The sequence below is a fragment of the Ailuropoda melanoleuca genome, chromosome 4 (genome assembly GCF_002007445.2).
Source record: "Ailuropoda melanoleuca isolate Jingjing chromosome 4, ASM200744v2, whole genome shotgun sequence".
NCBI lineage: Eukaryota > Metazoa > Chordata > Mammalia > Carnivora > Ursidae > Ailuropoda > Ailuropoda melanoleuca.
The window spans coordinates 20,756,866-20,774,171 of record NC_048221.1 but is presented as its reverse complement, the minus strand read 5'-3'; the positions used below and the strand labels follow the sequence as shown (position 1 = coordinate 20,774,171).

General features: G+C 58.6%; 1 protein-coding gene across 1 annotated transcript; it reads right to left on the bottom strand.

Annotated features, from left to right (window-relative positions):
• Positions 1-439: 439 nt before the first annotated feature.
• ITIH3 (inter-alpha-trypsin inhibitor heavy chain 3) lies at positions 440-14,432 on the bottom strand. Its single transcript, XM_002918989.4, has 22 exons — positions 14,316-14,432; positions 13,679-13,699; positions 12,256-12,422; positions 12,067-12,171; positions 11,633-11,795; positions 11,103-11,216; positions 10,258-10,383; positions 9,907-10,023; positions 9,494-9,662; positions 8,785-8,910; positions 8,344-8,525; positions 6,310-6,495; positions 6,006-6,145; positions 5,123-5,277; positions 4,423-4,440; positions 3,353-3,376; positions 3,057-3,092; positions 2,795-2,908; positions 2,174-2,378; positions 1,349-1,521; positions 1,030-1,141; positions 440-687 (listed from the first exon to the last, which is right to left on the bottom strand). The coding sequence occupies exons 1-22, from the start codon at positions 14,406-14,408 to the stop codon at positions 558-560; spliced, it is 2,676 nt and encodes an 891-aa protein (XP_002919035.1). The 5' UTR covers positions 14,409-14,432; the 3' UTR covers positions 440-557.
• Positions 14,433-17,306: the final 2,874 nt, after the last annotated feature.

Below are 17,306 nucleotides of genomic sequence, written 5' to 3'. Positions count from 1 at the left end.
CTAGTGGCTGGGTGAGGGGGGTGTCTGGCTAGCTAATGGGAAGATGGAGGAATGAAGGACATCCGTAATGGGCTATGTCTGCTCCAGGGCACTCTCCCGCTTTTGCATCATAGAAAGATCTTCAGGCCCATGAGACCTGATAGAAGCCACTGAGCCGTGACCCCTGACTTTTCTTATTACCATCTTGGACTCTGGAATGCACTCAACCCTTCTCGACTTCCCAGAGCCACTTTGCACCAGAGTCAGTTCTTGGTTTTTTCCTTCCTACACCATCATACATTTGGCTCCCCAAAGTGTCACCCCAACCAACCCCGTCTTTCACAGGCTTGGTGCAGAGGCCCAGAGAGTGACTTTCCTAGCAGCCAGCCCCTCCTTGGAGCTACCTCAGGGCCCAACTGCCTGTTCCCTGGAGCAGGGGCTCACAGAGGCACAAAGACGCTATTGGCAGTGTCCCCTTGGGCTTTATTGTCACAGCCCTCCCTCAGGCCCTGCTCTGGGCCCATTCCAGGTGCCAGGCGAGCTGGGCCAGCCGTCTCAGCAGGAGCCGGCATGTCTGCTCAGAACAGCTTGGGGATGATGTAGTCACTGTGGACACCATCAATCAGTCCTTCCCCATTGTTGTGGACAAACCAGCAGGCGACCTTGGTGCCGATGCTGACATCCTTCCTGTAGTCCTTCTGGGAGCCCCTGGGAAAAAGGAAAGAGACACTGTAATACACCGGGTGGACCAGATGGCTGCTAGGCTCATGGACGTAAGGCAGGAAAAGGGTGTGAAGTTGCTAATTCTGAGTTGCTAATTCTGAGTCCAGAACGCTTTGGACAAGGAAGATATCAAATGATATCTTCTAGGGGGCCAACTTTGGCCTTTTCCTGAGTAGGAGGGGCCTAGAGGGGGCCAGGACCCTGGAGGGAAAGGTAGGTGCCCCACAGGAGACAAGAGCCTGCTGGGCCAATGTGTGTGGGCAGAGAGGGCTCTCTTCTGCCGTCTTGTTACTGGGCATGGTGAGCATGTCAGAGGAGTCCCCTCACCTGGTGACCGTCAGCCGATGGTTCTTCACCACCATGGTGGCGTCTGGCTTTGTGGGGTCAGAGCCTGGATGGATGTCAGACACTTCAAATTCAAAGGGATGGAAGAATTGTCCTGGGAGCAAAAAACATTCATACTGTCACCTGCAGGGTAAAAGCCCCGGCCATCAGCAGCGGTTACACGGCCACTGGCTTGCCGGCATTGATGCAAAGGCTGACTGGGTGTTGTGTGCTGGGCCTGGCGTGACTGGGACAATCTGTCATGTGGCTTTTCCCCTCTGCCATGTGTCCCCGACCAATCTGAAGCTCGAACATTCCATACCCAGCAGCCCATGTGTCTGTGCCGACATCCGGTGACTGTCCACCACATAGAAGCCCAGATAGTCCTGGTGGACAGGGTGCTTCTTCCACACCTGGTGCAGGACGACCACAAACGTAACCCCATCTCCAAAGGAGACCACCATATTCTTCTTCCTGTTGATGGTCACAGACAGCCTAGGAGAGAAGAGGAGGTCAGCAGGTGGGACCCGGTGGCGGCCATGATACCAGGCATCCGAATCCAGGGCATCTCAGGAGGCCCTTCTCCATGCATAGCACCTAAGAGCACACAGACCCTGGAAACTATCTCAGAAGTGTTAGAAGATGCCTCATGCGTGTTGACTCTGCACTCTACTGGGTGGATCCTTGTTGCCCCGTAAGCAGAAACTGGGTCGTCCTGGGAGTCTGGAGACCTGGGATCGAGCCTCAGCTCAGCCCCGGGCTTCCTGTGTGACCTGGGGTAGGTTCTGTCCCTCTCACAGCTTCCTTGGGAGTAACAGCCCTGCCCTACCCACTAGGCTGCGGGCAACTTGGGGACACAGGAGAGGCTGAGCAGTTTGAGAAGGTTCTAGTTAACAAGTTCGGCCAGAGAAGGTGAAAATGGGGACGTGTCTGTGCAGCCCTTCCCTGCAGATCAGTCCTGTGAACCGGCCAGCCGGCAACTCTGGTTGGGGCTGCGTGGTCACCCTTGCCTGGGCGGGGGCTGAACTCAGGCCACCGGTCTCCCCCGTGACCCTGGGGGTCTTCTGTCCTGATGTGTCCCCATCCCTCAAAGGCCGCTCAGGCCTGGGCCCGAAGTGCTCCTCAGAGACCCGGTAGCGGGGCTTACCCATCCTGTGTGACTGTGACCGTGTCCAGCCAGCCCAAGGTGCTCTGTGCGGCTCCGTTCCACAGAATGATCTTGTCTGGTGTCACCTCCATCCGGAAGTCCATGTGAGCGTTGGCAATGCCCAGTTTGCCAAAGTAAGTCTTTCTGGTCTTGGAGTCAGAGATGCCTCCCTTCTCGCCAATGATCTGCCCGTTAACTGTGAGGCCTGCCCGAGGGATGGGGCAGTGAGGGGCCGGTGAGACCTTCTGAGTCCAGGTTGGTCTTTAGGATGCGCCTTCTCCTCCAGCCAGGCTTGCTGCGGGGGAGCAGTGTGGGGTCCCCGAAGCAAGGCCAGGACTGCAGAGCCAACCCTCTCTGGTCCTAGACACTCCTGGGTCACGCTGGCGGCCGAGGGCCCACGCTGCAGACCTGCCCCCTTTCTGGACCAGGGAAAAACTATCTCCCAGACACAGCTGTACCCGAGCCACCCTCCCCCCTCACCATCTCTCCAGCACCACCGGGTCCTGGGGCCTAGGTGAGCCTATGGCTCTGGACAGCCTCCTCAGGGTGTAAGCTACACACAAAGACGTTGCCTTATGGGCAGAGTGAGGAGGTGGCCCAGCCCCAGCCCACAGCCCCCACCTGTGACGGGGTCCAGAATGAGGCGCAGCACTGTGCCTGGATCCTCATCGATGTTAAAGCAGATGGCATCGTCTTTCTGCGGGACTTGGATGATGAAGTGGGGGTCCCCATCCACTGAAGGCACATCAGAGAAAGGGCTGGATCACGGTTCCAAAGGGAGCTTCCCCTCCGCTCTTGGACCCAGTGGGTAGACTCCTAACAGGTATGAGGCACTGGGCCCTGGGGCCTGGGTCTCATCCCAGGAGGAGCGGGGGGCACTCACCGTAGTAGTAGGGCGTCTGAGGAGGCTGGTAGCTGGCTGTGGACACAGAGGGAGAGAGGCTGAGCTAAACAAGCAGGCCAGGGGAGGTGCCAGGACCCCCAGCCAGAGTTTGGTTCATGCCCCTCCCCTTCCTGCTTCCCCAGGGTCTCAAACCACCCCCCATCACCTCAGGACCCCAACCATCTGCCTGTTCCAGAGCTGACTCGGGAAGACTCCAGAAGGAAATGCGGTACAGGGCCAGTCTCTGGGCAGTGCCCTCTGGGCAGGGGGGGCTGTGGCCCCTGGCCTATACTCACTCAGGTAAGCCATGGAGCGTGCCGCTGAGAAAAGAAGCCAAAGGGCAGTCGTGAGCGGGGTCTGCGGGTTCCCTCTCCCCCAGCCCCATGCCTTCTGCCTGTCCAGGGGCCACCAGTCTCCAGTGGAGCCCCAACCCTGACAGATGGAGGATTGGGATGTGACTCCTCATTTAGACTTTAGAAATGGGAGCATGCCCAGGGAACGCCTTTCGAGGATGGGTGGTAATATGGCTGTAATTTCTATGCCACGGGCAGGGCATTGTGATGGGGCTACAGTGGAAGTCACGAGATCGTCTGCTTCTCTGTCGTGAATGATGTTCACAGCAGACACCATCCCACATCCTTGAACTCCTTCTCCCAGAAGCTCACAGCTGTCTGTTATCCTTGGTGGTGGAACACCCCCACATACACTCATGCGCACACATGTGTACACCAGTGACTGCATCGGACGGCCCCGTGCTGAGGGGAGAGCAGGGAGCCAGGCCAGATGTGCTGCTCAGATTGCACCGTCTGTCGATGGTGGCGGAGCAGGCAGCTGGGGGCTGGGAGGCCATGCCCGGTGGGTGAGGGGGCTTACTGGGGGCGAGGATGCGATTTGATAACAAGAGAGGCATAGAGTGCTATGAATGCCAATGAGGGGCCTGGGCTGAAGTCCCAGCTTGGCCACCTGCTGCCTAAGTCCTCCAGCAGATAGACTTAGCGTCTCTATGCCTCAGTTTCCTCACTATAAAATGGGAACCACGAGAGGACTCCTTTAGGGGGTCTCTGTGGAATTCATGGAGTGTCAGTGCCTGATGTGAGAATTTGTTAAACTTTGCAGGTCACAGAAGGCTCTCATGCTGATTGTCCCTCCTTAGTCAGGGAAGCCACCTCCAAACAATCGGCAAGGACCTGATGGGCTCAGAGAGGGCAGAGCCCAGACCGAGGTGGCTCATGAGTTGGCAGCAGCACTGGGACCTGAGTGCAGGTGTGCTAAGGACCCCTCCCTGGGCTGGGCACTTGGAAAGGCGTCCTTGCTTCTCTCTTGTCCCCTTCCTGGGACACCCGCCCAACTGCTGGCTGGAGCTCACCTTCTGTGTCCACAGGCCCTGCAAGGGAGGAGGAGGAGAAATGTGTTAGGGTCCCCGGACTCCCGGTGTCGACGCCACTACTGCCAACTTGCTACCTGTGCGCCCGGCCCCAGGCTGTGGGCCTCCCCGCAAAAAACGCCTCCCCACCCGCCCCCGCGACGGCATATGCCCTGGGGCCAGGAGCTCCTAGAGGCCAGGGCCTGGACTAGCTCTTTGCCTCCTGTGCCTCCCTCTGCCAACCCCCCACTCCCCACGCCCAGGTGCAGGGACACTTAGGAGTCCCCTCTTGGAGTCTGGTTGAGCAGGCCTGGTCCAGCCTCCAGCGCTCCAAGCCTTTTCCTCTCACAGTCCCCAGGCTCATGCTCTGGGCCTAACTTTCAAGCTGGAAGTGCTTCTTCCTGCCTAACTGAGCACTTGCGAGCTGCAGCCAAAGTCCCTTTCCTTGAAATGACCCCGGGCAAGGTGTCCCTTGACTCATATCCCTTTAGAGACCCAGAGGCTCCTATTCGCCCCCACCCCACTGTCCATGCTGATGGTTCACTCCCTCCACAACCCTCGGCCAGATTTCCTTCTATGCTCCCTGGACCTCCCCCTCTTTAGCAAGTCTGGGTCTCGCCAGCCTTGCTCAGTCCTCTTCTGGGCACCCAAGGCCTGAGGTCTGGAAGGCCTTCGAGTTCTGGCCTCCACTCTCCATGCCCACCTTCTCCAGGCTTATCAGCGATGGCTGTCTGGTCCTCATTGTCCTCAGGCTTGGTCACCACCATGGAGGTCAGTGGAGTCACAAAGTGGTACTTGAGGGACAGGTCCAGGGCCTGGGCTGTGAGGTTCTCCTTCTCCTCCCCATGGGCATTCTTGCTGTAGGACGGGCAGGGGTGTCAGCCGGAGAACAGTTCCCTGCCTGGCCTCCTCTGTTCTGACCCCCGGAAGGAGGCCAAGAGCCCCGGAGGTGGCCCAGGCCTGCCCTTCCCCAGGGTAGAACCCACTAAGGCTCAGAAGAGACTGGTTCACCCGCTCCCTGGGACAGACGGACAGACTGCCTGAGGCTGGGCCTCAGTTTCCCCACTGTAAGATATAAGGGGCTTGAAATGGCGTCACAACAATGACTCATGACAGTGTCCGTGTGCTGAGCATGGAGCATGTGCCAGCCCCTGCTCCAGGGACTTTATAGGCTTATCCCACCGGAAGGAGGGCTGGCACAGCACTCTCAAATGGGCCTGAGCTCTGCCTTCCGGAGGCTGAGGGCAAGGGTCCCCAGCCTTCAGTTGTGTTCAGCCCATGCCGGGTGTGGGCTACAGGGTGCTGAGGGCCGCCCCTGCTCTCAAGGTGCTCCCAGGCTGCTACTTGAGTCCCAGATGTCAGGCTGGGCTCTGCTCCTGGAACACCCTTCCATGGGGGCTGGGCTGAAAAGAGGGGAGGGCGGCTGGGAGCGCACGTGGAGGGGCACATCCTGGGCGTGGCTGAGTCTTCTTCCTCTTGGGCTCCCCCAGAGCATAGCCAGCACAGGGGCAAGCCCCGGTAGGTGGTGGGGCAGTGCCAGAGTCCCGGGTGTGGGGCCTGGCTATGGGAGGGGTCGCCAGGATCACCGTTTCTCCAGCAGCTGCTCTATGGTGAGGTAGGCCCAGAGCCGCTCGATGTAGTTCCCGAAAATGTAGTCCTGCTCCTTCAGAGCCTTTTCCATTTCCTTCATGTCCACCTCTTCTGTGAAGGTCAGATCACTGGTGGCCTGAGGTGGGGGTGAGAGGAGGCCAGAGGCTTGAGGGCTGGAGGCCTGGACTAGGTGGGCCCGGTTCGAGGGCCACCACTGTGGGACCGTCAGCCAGGAGGCCAGAGTCCCGTTGGTGCCGATCCCCTGTCCACAGCGCACATTCCAGCCCTGGCCCAGCTCACCCCGTGGCCCTTTACATCCGCCTTAAAGTTGTTCATGTCCTCGTCCAGCAGGCGGCCAGCCACCACGATCTCAGAGCCATCGTAGAAGTGCTGGTAAGCGTTCTGGGTGAGGTCCTGGATAGCGTTCTCGGGGTACTCCACCTCCACGCCTGTCAGCAGTGGGTTAGCCACCTCCTCATAGAAGCCCTGGAGTCCAGAAGGGGGACCTGGTCATCTCAGGTCACGGGGCAGACGTGGAGGGGACGGGGAGGGCATGTGCCCCCTGCTGCCTTCCCAGGCGTCGAGTCCCCCAGGCGGGGCGGGTCCTGGCTCCTGATCTCCACTTCCTTGTGGCCCTGTGTGTGCCCTTCAGTTTGTGGGAGCTTCCCTGACACCCCCACCCCCACCCACCAGGTAGAGCCTGGGAAGAACAGAAAGGTAAGCACAGAGTTCTTGGCACATAAAAAGTGCTTGAGAAATGTTTGTTGGAATGAAAATAAGAAAGAGAAAAGGAAAAGAGGGGAGGCTGACCAGAGGAGGTGACATGGGGCGTGAGCACAGGATCAAGAGAGATGAGGCAAAGGTGTAGGGGGTCCACTGCAGAGGTGCGGGCACCGTCACCTGCCCCGGGGAGGGCTGGGGTTGGCAGGCTTAGCAAATGAAAACACAGGACGTGCTGTTGAATTCGAACGTCAGGCAAACAACAAATTCAGCCTTAGTATACGTATGTCTGTTAGGGGATGAACTGCATACCCCCAAAGTCCATATGTTAAGATCCTTCCCCCAGGATCTCAAGATGTGATTTTGTGGGGGATTAGGGTGGTTACAGATGTAATCAAGTTAACATGAGGCCTTAAGTTGAAACTTGAATTCTATGTCTTTGATGTAGTATAAAGATGGGGCACCCGGACCCCAGTGTTCATAGCAACAACGTCCACAACAGCCAAACTGTGCAAGGAGCCGAGATGCCCTTGAACAGACGAATGGATTAAGAAGATGTGGTTCACATATACAATGGAATATTGCTCAGCCATCAGAAAGGATGAATACCGACCACTTGCATTGACCTGGAGGGAACTGGAGGGGATTCTGCTAAGTGAAATACGTCAAGCAGAGAAAGACAACTGTCAGATGGCTTCACTCGAAGGTGGAACATAAGGAATAGCATGGAGGACATTAGGAGAAGGAAGGGAAAAACGAAGGGGAGGAAATCAGAGAGGGAGATGAACCATGAGAGACTATGGACCCCGGGAAACAAACTGAGAGTTACGGAAGGGAGGTGAGTGGGGGGATGGGTAGCCGGGTGATGGGCATTAAGGAGGGTACAGGTGGTGATGAACACTGCGTGTTACACGCAACTAATGAAGCATTGATCACTACATCAAAAACTAAAGATGGACTCTATGTTGGCCAACTGAACAGAATAGTAAAAAATATATACTTGACAGAGTGTAGGAAAAAAAAATGAGGCCTTTGGGGTGGGTCCCAATCAATACATCTGGTGTCCTTCTGAAAAGGGAACAATTTGGACCCAGAGACAGACATGCACACAGGGCAGATGACGTGGAGAGACAGGGAGAAGGTGGCCATCTAGAAGCCAGGGAGAGATGCCTGGAATAGACACTGCCTTCACAGCCCTCAGAAGGAAGCAGCCCTGCCCACATCTGGGTCTCGGACTTGTAGCTTCCAGAACGGCGAGGTGGTCAGTTTCTGTGATGGGAGCCCCCCAGCATGTGGCCTTGTTACAGCAGCTGAGCAAATGGACACAGCGTGCCAGGCCACACTGAGGGCACGCTTACGCTAAAGAATTGTTCACTGCTTATCAGAAATTCACATTCGACCCTGTGTTTGGTCCGGCTATCCCGCAGAGGAAGCAGGTCTGTTCTGCGTAGCCCGAGGACAAATCAACCACCATGGATGGCTAAGAGGTTGCTAGAGGTCCATGCGAGCCCAAGAGGGGGCTCTTTCTAACAAGTGAATGTGTCACTTGGTGGAACAGCTGCCTGAGGAGGTAATGAGCTCCCCGTTCCCGGAGGTGTGCAAGATGAGGCATACCTGCAACTGCAGGTTGGCATCAGAATCCTCATAAATGCGCCGGGCCAGCCCGTGGTTCTCCAGAGCCATGCTCTCCAGGAAGTTATAATTCAGATTGTTGCCAAAGCCCAGGTTATACAAGGGGAACTTGCCCCCAATGGCGTTGCGTACATTCTCTTGGATTTTTTCGGGTCTGCTTTCCCCTGCAGGAGAAAGGGGTGTTCACACTCCGGCCACAGCATGGCAATGAGCTGGGTATCTCTGGAGATAACGGATGCCTGCACACGCAGACAGGGTGGGGTCAGGGCCCCGAGCCCGTGTGGGCGCAGGGGGTAGTCCTCAGCAGGGGGAGCCAGGGCCCTGCCCTTGAAGGGCTCACAGGTCATTGGGAGAGCCACCCGCGATCTCGCAGCACGCCGGCTCCAGAGAGGCGGCCAGGGGAGCCACAGCCGCCTGCCTCACCAACGTTGGCATCCCCGTCGGTCAGCATGATGACGATGGAGGTGCTCCTCTCTGGGACTCTGTGTTCCTCCCGGGCCTTGTTCAGCATGTTGATGGCCCTCATCAGCCCATCGTTGATGTTGGTCACTGGCACCAGACAGAGAGACAGCACCGTGAGAGGGTATCTTCAGGGTACCGGGCTGGAGGAGGTCGGGACAGCAGGCCCTGCTCTTGGGCCTAAGAACCCCATTGGCCAACGCACGGTGGTACTCAGTAGACACTGAGTGAGTAGTGGATGAATGACTTACTCTTTCAATGGGGACAAAAGGACCAGCCTCATGGTGCTGCCAGAAGGTGGTTATAAAAGCAGTTTGGAAAACTGCCAGATGGACCGCCAGGCCCGCTCCCTGGGAGGAGAGGGGAGCCGTATTGATGTCACTTGTCATTCTTTCTAAGAAACAGCCCAGGATGAGGGCTTTCTATGGCATTAGCTTGCTGGGATTAGCGGGGCGCCAGCATCACGGGTTAGAGAAAGGAGGAGTGGGTTCCCCAAGCCCACAAAGAAGACACCCCAATATCAAGCCTGAGACCTCTCCCAACCCCACCGCTGCCCCCAGCTAGGGTCTGCCAGGCTTGGACCAGCAGAGTCTCTGCCCTAAGGCACGAGGACGGCGGACTGCTCAGGCCAAGGGCAGTGGTGGCATGCGTCTGCTCTGCCCTCTGTTCTTACTTCCTTGATCATGAATATTCTTCACAAATGTCCTGGCCTCCTGGATGTTCTCGGGAGTGGCTTGAACTAAACTGTCTCTCCAGATGGTCACATCCCCACTAAACAGAATGATATTCAGGTAGTCCTCCTCTTTCATATCATCCAGGATCTTGAGGAGGGCATCCTTCGTCTGGGAAGGAGACAGATCAGCAGACGAGAGGCTGGGAGGGGGCAGCAGACCACCCGCTGTCTGTCCTCCCAGGGGCTGCTGGGGCCTCTGCTTTCCACAACAAAAGGGGGCGGCTGCTCTGTGCCCTTTTTTTTTTTTAATCCTGTCCCCCTTCTTCCTCTTTCACGGGAAGTCAGTTTTGTCCGCTTACAAAGAAATCTGTCTCCCTCCCACCCCTCCCCTCCACCTGCAGTGAGGAGATTACCTGCTCCATTTTCCGACCGTGCATGGAGCCGCTGACGTCAATCACGAAGACCACGCTCTTGGGCACCACTGGGAGGCCTTGAGGTGCAAAGAAATGCACAAAGTAGCCGTTGACTATCTGAGAAGGGGAAAGAGAGACTGGAGGCAAGTGCCTTTGGCGACTCCTGCAAATAGAAGCCAGACATTTCCCAGCTCCAGAAAACGGCTGTTCTTTCCCACCCACCATGGGGTGCCACACGAAGGCTCTGGATGGCCTGTCATCCCCAAACAGCCGCGGCCCCTCCTACACCAGCCCCCACCGCATCGGGGCAACGGAGGATCCAGCAGCCCAGCAGAGCCACCGGGCACGTACCTGCACGTTGGCCGGAGACTCCCTGTTCACGTCGTAGGTGATGATGAAATCCCCGTGGAGGAGGGAGTCTGTACAAGTTGGGCACGAGCGCTGTTGGTCCATGCTGGGCTTGAAGGACACGCGGCCCTGGAGGAGGCGACGGATGGCCTCGCTCAGCTGGGTCGGGGCCTGTCGACTGTGCCGGGCCCTCGGGAGGGAGACAAAGCCCCACCAGAGGAGCCCGCAGGTGGCGCCTTGGCAGGGCAGCTGCTGTCCGGCATGCCCTGGCCTTCCTGAGCACTCAGGGAGAGGACGGGGGGCCCAGGGCAAGCACACTGCCCTGCAGAAGCCGCCGGCCTTCTGAGCGGGTGCTCCTTGGGCTCTGACCGGGAATTCCCAAACAACTAAGGTTTGCTCTTCATGGAACATTTATTCATTCACTGCGCGTGACGAGCAAGGCCCCTGGGACGGCTGGCAGCCTTGGGACCCGGGGCTAACCATTAGCACCAAGAGATTCCCTTTCATCTGTCACCCCTCAGCATGGAGTCGGCAGATCTCAATGACTCCCTCTGGCCTCAGTGTCCTTATCTGTAAAATGGACAATAACCTGCCCTGCCCACGTCCCAAGGTAGAATGAGACCAGGCCTTAGAAATGGTTGCCCTGTCCGCCCCAGGGCAGCTGGGACCCCAGATCCTCAGACGCACTAGCCTCGCCTCCAGCACCCTCCCTCCTGAGCTGGGTGACCAGGGAGAAAGGATGGCTGTGGGTACTTCCACCCCCTTCTCAGTCAAGCCCCGGGGCTCACACTTGTCCCTTTAGTGTCTGGGTTTCTGCCCTTGCTCTGCCCCAGGCCTGAGAACACCACCTTTTTCCCTGAGAAGGACTTGGTGAGGGCGCTGCCCAGGAAGTCGTTGGTGATGAACGAGGCCTCAGCATCCAGCGTGCTGATGCCCTGGGGCTCGTAGATGTCTGCCTCGATCTGGAATGGGCAAGAGCAGGGAGGGGTCGCTGGGCGACAGTGCAGAGGCCAGCTTCCAGGACAACGCCAAGGGGATGGAGAGGGTAAGCGAGGGTGCAGGGACAGCCTCCAGATGACTCCCGCTGGCTAAGCCTGGTGTCTCCCACCAAGAAAATGACCTCAAAGGCTCGGAGACAGGTCGGTGACCCCAAGGCGCTCCCACCACCTGCCATCTAATGCCCCGCATCCCACCACTAAGCGTTTCCTACGACGTCCAGCTCGGACGCTCCTCAGCCACGGTGGGGCTGGACCTCTGCGTTCTCAGCCCTGCTCTGGGCTCTGCCCCGGGACCCTTCCCGGCAACACCCTGCCCCCGGCCCCCGCCCTCACCCCTGCACTTTCACCCCTGCACAGGAGCTGCAGGGGTGGTTGATTACCTCAAAGTGCTTGACCAGTTGCTTGGGCTGGACTTTAAGGTACATCTCGTATTTGCCCTTGTGCCTCTTCAGCAGCTCCTCGTAGGTGAGCTCGAAGGTGACCTTGCTGCCCGCAGCCACATTGACGGAGACTGTGAATTTCTCCAGCTTCCTCCCGGAGGCCCTGAATGGGGCGCGAGACCACCCTGCAGACCTGCGCCAGCCCGCCCTTCCTGGGCTGTGGGCTCAGGTCCAGCCCCGTGGGAGACCCCCTCCCCTCTCCGAGCCTTGCTTGCCTCCACTTCAAAGTGGGATAACGCCGGAAGGATCATGGGCACATTTTGCTATAATCATGGAATAAGAGCAGTACTAACAACATTGGCTGTTGTCGTCTGCATCTCTGAGAGCCCCTGCAGCCCACACATTCTTCCCAAAGCCGGGGGGACCCCACTTACTTGACCAAGCCGGCTGTCTTGCCCTGGGACACAGCCTTTTCATACTGTTTCTTGGCGACTTCCTTCTCCTTGACATTCCCGGGGTAGGTAACACCGTCGATGGTCCTGCAAGGAAGGAGAGTTGGGGGCTCATGCTGAGCCAGGTCCCCCCACCCCTGGCCTGGAGCCAGCAGCCATGGTGACACCCACAAGGTGAAGTTGGTGATGAAGGCCGTCTTGGGCAGCTCCACATCAAAGGACACCTCCTTGGCGGTGTCTGCGCGGTTGACGGCTCTGGTGGTGACAACATTGTGAGCAAAGCGGGAGGTCACCTTGCAGCTGATCTTGGTACTGTAGACCTCGATCCCATTGACGACCTGCGGGAGGGGACAGTGATCGGCCCCTGGGAAACCAGGCCTTCAACTTGCCTGCTCCTTCCAGGCTCCCGCTGCAGAGCCCAGAGCCCCTGCCTGGCAAGTGGCCCCTCCAGTTTCCCAGTCACCGTGTCTGAAGCCTGGGCGGCATCCTCTGTCTTCACATTCAGTTGGCTACCCTGATTCTGGAATGCTCTGGCCTTTCTGAACACCTCTCTCCCCCTCGGAGACCAGGGGTTCCTTGGCGGGCAGGGGCCTGAATCAGGCCTCTGATTCAGCCTTTGTCTCTCCTTGTTCCCTGGCCCCACACGCTCCTTAGCTCAGCCTGCCTTGGAGCTCAGCACCGAGAAGCCACTCAGGGAGGGGTTTTGCCCCGTGAGAAGGAACTTCATGCTGGGTGGTACTGCATGTGTTGGTGCCAAGTGGAGGGGGAGGCAGAGGGAAAGGGGGACGGGAAAGAGGGAGGAGGGGGACAGGGAGTGGGAGGGCCACCTGCTCTACCTCCTTGCCTGGATCTGTGTACGTGCAGCTACTGTAGCTGGGGGAGGGCTTATAAAAATCCAAGTCTGACCCTGTCTGTCTCCCTCTTAAACCCTCTTGTGCTCCCCATCACCCTCAGGACAGTCATCCCCATGGCTCCAAGGTCCTCCAGGCAGGTCCTACTGCTCTGATCATCTGTGCTCCAGCCACACCACGTCTCTGGCCCTGGAGCACCTGTCCTAGCTCTTCCTGCTTACCTCCACGTGGAAAGAAATCACGTTCACACGCACCCTGGCCCTCTTCCTCTCCTTTGGTAACTGCTTGATTTTGTCCCCAGACAGGCACTTATTTCCTGTGCCAAGGGGATGGTGAGGAGAGGGCCTTCATGTCCCCAACACCTTCTCTCCAGTGGGGGTGGTGGACTGAGGAAAGGTCTAGGGAGATATCTGGGTCGAGCAAGATATGAAGAGCCTTCATGAGGATGTGTGTTTCCAGCCCTGCGCACAGGGGCTGGTACCAGCAAGGGCTGGGTGCGTGTTTACGGGAGGCAGGGCTGGTGGAAGAGCGGTCCTGTGCTGCTTCCTGAGAGGTCCGAGAGCATTCTTCTGTGGCACTTTTTCCCAGGGCTCTTGAGTCCATGGGGTCTGCCAGGGCAGGGAGCTGGGAGCTGTTTGCCAACTGGGAGGGATCTTTCATTATGGCCCACCCCTTCTGCTATTGGGCAACCAGCTCCATTCCGCCCTGCCATACCCCACCCCATGCCTGGTGAAAGTTCTCACCCCTTCCGGGAGGCTCCGTTTCTGCAAAAGCAAAGACAAACACGGGAATCAGGCCAAGGCCGCGATGGCCTGGGAGCAAGCTCTGGACTGAGGCCAGGGTTCAGCAGTGATTCCCCCCCACACATACCCCTTGAGGGGCCTCTGGACATAGGACCCTCCCAGAGCCACTTCAGGGTAGGAAGGGCTCCGAGTAGATGGGGAAACTGGGGCCTGGATAGGGCAGGTCTCCAGGTTTCCCAGGGGAGCAGGGCTGGGAGAACCAAACCAGCTCTCTCCCTGCCCCACATACCCTGACTCACCTTGCCTTTCCCTGAACCCCAAGCCCCTGAGGTCTCCCCCCAGACCACCCCCACCACCGCTGCACCCCACAAGGCTCAGCTTAGCCCTTCCTGGAGTCCTCTGCACTCCAGTCTCGGGTGTGGATCTGCACAGCCCCTCAGTGAGGTGAGCACTTTATGGTGCTCGCGCATTTGACAGGTGGGGAAACAGAGGCCAAGGGAGATTTAAGAGCCCAACACCCAGCCCTGCAGCTCATTGCCTAGCCTCCTGCCTCCTCCTCTCTACGCATAGAGGACGGTCCATCCTGTTGCTTCTGTCCATGTGACAGGCTCGGATGGCAAAGACGGGGCAGACTTACCCCCAGTGGCCGGGAGGGGCTTCTCAGGAAGCCAGAGGCCGCCAAGCCAGAGAGCAGGGCCAAGATGAGGCAGGGCCACCACGCAGATGCCATCGCTGAGCACACAGGCCTGGCCTGCGCTCCTTATATGGTGAGCCTGGTGTTTTCCAAGTGGGGTCATTGACCTGCAGTGTAGGACGGGAAGAGCGGGAGGTGGGGGGCTCCCCGGGAAGCTGGGGCGTGGGTGAAGTAACAGGTCCTGGATCTGCCTGTACCCAAGGGGCCCATGGGGATTGTCAACGGTCAGCAGTCAACAGTGTTGGGACATGAAGGCCCCCAGGGAAAGCAGGCGCTGTGTGTTGGCCCATGGGCCCGGGGCTCCCTGGGTGCGGGCTCACAGGGTGCGAGGTCACACCGAAAGCCAATGGCATCTTGGTACTGCTGCCTGTTACCTGCACCACTGCCAAGGCCTCGGGGATGGCCTCCTGGACAGAAGCCCCCCAGCCCTCTCCAGGCAGCCGGGGCATAAACCCAGGCCCGTCACCCTGAGGCTCCGACCTCCATGGCCGCACCCCTTGCTCATGTCCCTTCTTGGGTTGTCACGGCCCCAGGGAAAGGACAAAGGCCTGGTCCTACGCTCCAGCCCGCTCTGTGATCTGGCTCCAGCTTGCTTTTCCGAACTTACTCTTTTCCCACTGGCATGCCCTCCCCTTCTCGGCACCTCACACCTCTCTTCCTGCCAGCCCTATGTCCTGCCTCCAGAAGCCTTCCTGTTTTGTCCCCTAGCTGACCCCTAGCTGTCCTCTAGCTGACAGCCCTGCACCAGGCTCCCAGTCCCTGAGGGCCTGCGCCGTCATTACTTTCTGCAGAGGTTTGCTTGTTTGGGTCTGATCGTCCGTCTGGACTCAGCTCCCGGACGGCCAGGCCAGGTCACATGTTCATCCCTGTGTTCCAAGGGCCGGCCAGGGGCTCAGCTGCCCCCACCTCCTGGAGAAGCATTCCCCTAAGAGTCTCCAGCCAGGCTGGAGCTCTGGCTACCGGGACAATGGGAGCTTCGGAGGCAGAGCTCAGGCCTCTCTTGGGCCACCCCAGGGCCTGGCAGTCCCTAGACCTTCCAGAGTGGCAGCCATCTGCCTGCCATACACATGTGCTTATGAGTAAAGTAACCCAGTGACCCTCCCACGGGGCCACCACTGAATACTGTCGAGGAGGCTGCCCGAGCACAGGGCAGCTGATTCATGGTGTCCTGTGGCCTTGGTTAAAAGCTCCGCACCCAACTATGAATGGTACAGAGAGAGTTGACTGCTGGGAGCAAAAAGAGAGCGAGAAGGCAGAAAGAAGTCTCCATGAGGCAGCAGAAGCCACGAGGAAGAAGTGGGCTAGTGGTTGGAAGTGGCAGGAGCCTCAGAAGCAATGATGGAGCGTGGCTGCGTCGACAAGACGATATTGGACCAAATGAAGCAACCACGGAGGGGGCCACTACCCATGCAGCAGGCTTGCTGGGGTGCCTGTGCCCCCCAGGCCTCTGGAATCCTTATGCACCCCCACTGCCGCCTGGCGCCAATCTCAGGGCCTGACTGGGACCCGCCCCCGCTGCCGATCCCTGGGAGCAGACAGGGGACCCCTCTCAGAGCTGCCACCCAGCCTTGCAGCCTGGCCGCCGGGTGCCTGGCTCCCAGGATATCTCATTCATGTGGTGCTTTTCCGTGCCCGTGGTCGCTGACCACGGGCTGACAGGGGCCGTGGCAGAACGGTCGTCTAACCAGCATTGCCCAGTGGCTCCTCGGGGCCCTGCGGCCGCCTTTGGCGCTTCCTCAGCCCTTTCCTCTAGGTGCCTCCTCACCCCCAACGACTTGGAGTTTAGTGGGAGGGACAACTTGACATAGGACTTCCGAGGCTGCTCAGCAGACACTGGAGGGACAGCTGGGGACTTGGAGGGACCCAGAGTCACATGCCGAGTTGAGAATTAGGTGGACTCTAAGAGCTCTTCGGGCTCACGGCTTTCCCACTCTTCAGGAAGGCCTTGCTCAGGGCGGGCAACTAGCCATCTGGCAGCTTCTCCCTTGAGGAGCCCAGGAGGCTCCAGACGGTGCTGGTCTCTGCAACGCTGTTGGCCACCCCCCGCCCGCCACTGAGGGCCCTGTGTTCCCTGGGCCTGGGGCAGCCCTGGAGCTCAGCATTTGTGTGATCGACCTGGGTCCTCATGGGTCCCTGTTGTGGTAGGAACTGGATGGAAAGCCAGCAGAGAAGAAGGAGAAAGCTTTGGAAAGGAGAGGCCCATCAACCTTCACCCGAGGTCCAGCGGCTCCCCACGGTGCAGACAGGTTCACCTCGCTGCACCCTGGGACACTGCACTTGAAATGGGCCCTGAGGGGAAACCCGGGGAAGGAGCCCTGAAGGGATCATTCCAGGCCTCAGCATGAGGAGGCAATGGGCTCCCCGAAAGTACCGCTTCTGGGGAGTGGCCGTCTCTGCCTTTGGGAACTATTCCGGCTCCCACAGCTGGAATTGCAAACCCGCAGCTGGAAAGGCGAGCTGAGGGGGAGGGCCCTGGAACTGCCTCCGGAGGCCCTGTGCCCAGCGGCTGTAGCATCCAGCTCCCGGCAGGACTTCTTTGGGACCCCAGATCCCTTTTGATTTCATATGCTCCTTTCACAGGTGCATTTTAAGTGATGCTTTGGAATAGCTAGAACCAAATCCCAGCAGGCTGTGATCCACTGCCCAGCCTGATGGGAGGATCCACATGGGGGGTTAGGCACACAGATGCTGACACCAGACAGCATGGGTTCAAATCCCAGCTCTGGCACTCATGAGTGATCTCGGACAAGTCACCAAACCTCCGTTTCCTTGGCTGTAAATGGGCGTGACACAGGTATCCCTTAGGGCTGTGGGGAGCATACATTTAGTTAATTCCATGAAGACACAGAACAGTGCCTGTAGAAGCTGCCAGTGTCCATGAGGGGAGCTGTGTGCAGGGGGCACTCCAGGCGCTCAGTGGGCATAGGATCGAGC

Coding starts and splice junctions, on each gene's coding strand:
- ITIH3 (XM_002918989.4), bottom strand. CDS start 14,408: ATGGCATCTGCGTGGTGGCCCTGCCTCATCTTGGCCCTGCTCTCTGGC. Junction 13,700..14,315: donor GCCCCTCCCGGCCACTGGGG/GTAAGTCTGCCC, acceptor TTGCTTTTGCAG/AAACGGAGCCTCCCGGAAGG. Junction 10,384..11,102: donor AGTCCTTCTCAGGGAAAAAG/GTGGTGTTCTCA, acceptor CGCCTCCTCCAG/GGCCGCGTGTCCTTCAAGCC.